The 3,496-nt window shown below is 43.9% G+C and overlaps 1 protein-coding gene across 1 annotated transcript; it reads right to left on the bottom strand.

Annotated features, from left to right (window-relative positions):
• Window positions 1-310: 310 nt before the first annotated feature.
• On the bottom strand, window positions 311-2,655 carry LOC114635499 (pyrethroid hydrolase Ces2a-like). The gene is made up of 5 exons (XM_028784058.1): window positions 2,574-2,655; window positions 2,127-2,271; window positions 1,600-1,737; window positions 1,117-1,189; window positions 311-713 (listed from the first exon to the last, which is right to left on the bottom strand). Exons 1-5 carry the CDS (start codon window positions 2,649-2,651, stop codon window positions 527-529), a joined length of 621 nt encoding a protein of 206 aa, XP_028639891.1. The 5' UTR covers window positions 2,652-2,655; the 3' UTR covers window positions 311-526.
• Between the last annotated feature and the right edge of the window lie 841 nt (window positions 2,656-3,496).

Here is a 3,496-nt window from a genome sequence, read left to right as displayed (position 1 = left end):
GACTTAGGGAAGGCAGACTTTCTAATAATTATAAATATGAGAAAATGTGAACTTGATGAAAGAGGATACAGAATTTGATGCAAACAATCTCCTATGGTCTACAGTCCCAGATGCATCCACTTCATTTGAACAGGGTCTGGTACTTGGAGAAGAAGAAACTGGGAATGGGTAGAAGATAGTGGAACAAAGGATGAAAGGAAGGAAGGAAGGAAGGAAGGGAAGAATAGATTGAGGGAGAGAGGGAGGAAAGACTAGCCTAGTCCATTGCAGGGTTTAAGAAGATGGGGGTACTTTGGGGCTCACACATCCACACTGTTATTAGAGCTTTTATTGACTACTGAAAGTTTGTTCAGAATGATAATGAATAATATACAGAGTTGTTTTCATGCATGTCTGAAAGAGCAAATGCTGAGGTTAGAAATGCTTATGTTCTTGTTGGAACAAATGATTATAGATCAATGGACTTTGTAACTTCAGAATTACCCCATCTCCTTTGAACCTCACACACCTTTCCTGACACAGGATGCTATAGCTCTGCATGCTTGTCCTGAGAACCCTTTAGCTCCTGGATCTTCTGGGGCAGAGTCTTGGTCCAGAACTGTAGCCTTCTGGCCTTCAGGGCTCGGCCCACAGCAGGCTGGGTGTTCAGCTGCAGATACTGCTCATCATGATCCAACACAGGCCAGTAGGGTAGATCATCGCTGTTGGGGTTCCTGTGAATATGCAAGCCAGCAAGGAAGTGTGACAGTCTCTTACCCAAAGCCTGATGCTCATATTTGGTGAAGGCAGTGGATGAGCAGACCAAAGGCCTCAGTGGACAGATCAACTGATGTACTGATATAGATACAAGTGTCTCCACCAGTGTCTACTGCATGTGCAGCAAGGGCAGATGGTAAGTTTTGTGTCTCTCTCTCAGAGGTACAATCTAAAGAAGAGTACCACAATAGTGTGACTCGCCCAACCAGTCTCTGGGATGAACAGTAACTAAAAGCTAGAAGGTAACTGCCTGAGTGTACCCTGAGCTGAAGACTATCATGTTATTAAGGACCCATGCATAGTAATGGGGCACACATTAGACCCGACTGTAACAAGGTTTAGAATGGGAAGTATTCTCACCCATTTCTTGCAAAGTTGGTCCAGTACTTCATCATCCTCCTTTTTAACAGCTCTTCTTCCTTAGTGACATCAACTGCAGACAGAAGGAGAACAAGAGCCCAAGTCCTAGCTTCCTCATGGAGGTGCCAACTCATGGTTTCCTACAGAAACCACATCCTGAGGGCAAACTCTAGGCCTGGTTTATACCCTCTTCCCTCCCACTCAGAATACAGGATTGATCAAAAGCACTACTTGATGTTTCTCACGTTCATTTATACAGCAGTGTGTTCTCATTCCATTTTGTGCAAGCCAAACTAGGAAGGGTTTATATTCTAACTCTAGGATATTTTAGGGGTAGAAGCCTGGGGATTTTTTTAAAGCCCAGATATGGGGAACACTTTTCCTGTCCTTTCCAAGACTCTCAATTTCCCAATTCGACAGAGAGCTCAATAATCCCTCAGGAATTCATCTGCTGCTCAATTTAGGAAAACATGAAATACTCACAATTCATGCCACACATATAGGAGCCAAAGATAAACAGAATTTCATCACCATGGTCTGCCTTCACATGGGATGGCCTGGCATGCTTCATGAAGCTGGGCAGATGCTGGAACTCATAGAAATACACAGGAGCGTGGGAACCTGGAAGGGAGGACACATGTTGACATGACTTCTCATATGGAACTTATCTGCCTAACCTTTGGTGACAAGAAACCTTGCTCTACTGTTATCTGGAATCACAGTTGAGTGGTGAGATCCAGACTGGACCACTGGAAAGGGAAACCTTTGTTAACCAGAGACCCTGATATTCCCAGCTGAGTAGATGACAAGACACTGAGGGTAACTAACATATTTCCCCTTCTAGCCCTGGATAGGATGCCATTCTTTAAATTACACATAACGATTTAGTCGGGGAAAGCTGCCTGCCATAAGAGACCTAACCAAGACATAGGCCTGGACACTGTAGAGCTCACCTGGGTCCCACAGATCTGAGCACTCCCTGTCCTTACTCTAGTCCCAGATGTACTCACTCTGGAAATGTGCCACTTGGAGAGCAGGGATCACAAACATGAAGTCCCCCATCATCTCTCTGAACTGTGTTTGGAGGATCTCTGGGTCCTGAGTGTTCCCCATGTACTCTTCCATTAACAGGTCACTACATTCCGGAGGCAACATCTATACCAGGAGAAATCAGGAAGAATGATGACATGAGGCAGCTGCCTTTAAGTAAGGAATGTGGCCAGCAATAAAACGGGGTATAGGGGGAAAAGTAGAGGCTTTTCATTGATACCCCACAGAAGCACACACACACATAAACACATGTAAACACACATAAACACATAAACACACACACACATACACACACACACACATACACACACACAGTCACTCATATGCTTTATTTTTGGGCATGTCATCTCGGAAAAACATACAGGAAACTTATCTATCAGGAGGATAGGAACCAAGGTCTCTCTCACCATGTGTGCTGCAGTGCTCTTCAGAACAGCTGGCAGGGTCTCTCTGGTTATCTTCTCTATGATATGATAAAGGCCCATAATCTGGGAGGCAGAGGATAGTCTTAAGTATTGGATGGTTTGGAACTACATCAAGGTATCTCTGAGTTCCGAGTACCTGCCATTTGAGTGTATGTTCTCAGGGGCTTAGAACTAGGTCTCACCATGGGGATTCCCCAGCCACACTCATCTGTGGTGATGCCAATGATGCTGGGGACAGGATGAAAATCCTTAGAGGCCATCAGCTCCAGAGGATGCTTGGGTAAGAACTTCCCATCCACCACTCCAGGGATCATCTTGAAGACCTACACAGCATTGATGGTTAGTGCTGAAGATCAATTATAAATATTCACTGCCCATGACTATCCATAGACATTCCCTATATCCTATCTCTTCCAGGGTTTTATTCACATTCTGGAAAAAACTTTACATGATAATTAGCTTGTCTTATTCTTTGTGCACACTGTACTGAAAGGACACCAAACCATGAAGACGAGTTAGCACATTTGAGTAGTAAATAATGGCAATTCCACATTCTGTTCATCAGGTCCTCCAAGACAAACAGTTTTCCCAACCTGGTTAATAGCCAGGATCTCTTGTTTACTCTTTGCTCGAAGGCAGTGTATCAGGGCTTCTGAGTCTGTGGCCTCACATCCAGATAGGTTGGCTACTCTCTGTAAATAGAACAGATAATTGTTAACTCATCCCTAATAGCAGGGATCAGAGTTTCTGTGATTCTCCTAGAAGTTATTACCCCTAAATACCACATCTTAGTTTTTGTTGTGTATGACTGAAGTTTTCACATTTTCTGTTGCTTAGAGGTGACAGCTGTGAAAGAACATTCTACCTGCATATTGTTTTGTTGTTACTTTGGTGTCTGTGTGTGT

Source organism: Grammomys surdaster, unplaced genomic scaffold (assembly GCF_004785775.1).
Source record: "Grammomys surdaster isolate TR1022 unplaced genomic scaffold, NIH_TR_1.0 110155, whole genome shotgun sequence".
Classification (NCBI taxonomy): domain Eukaryota; kingdom Metazoa; phylum Chordata; class Mammalia; order Rodentia; family Muridae; genus Grammomys; species Grammomys surdaster.
The sequence above is the reverse complement of the archived record's forward strand: the minus strand, read 5'-3'. Positions and strand labels throughout refer to the sequence as shown.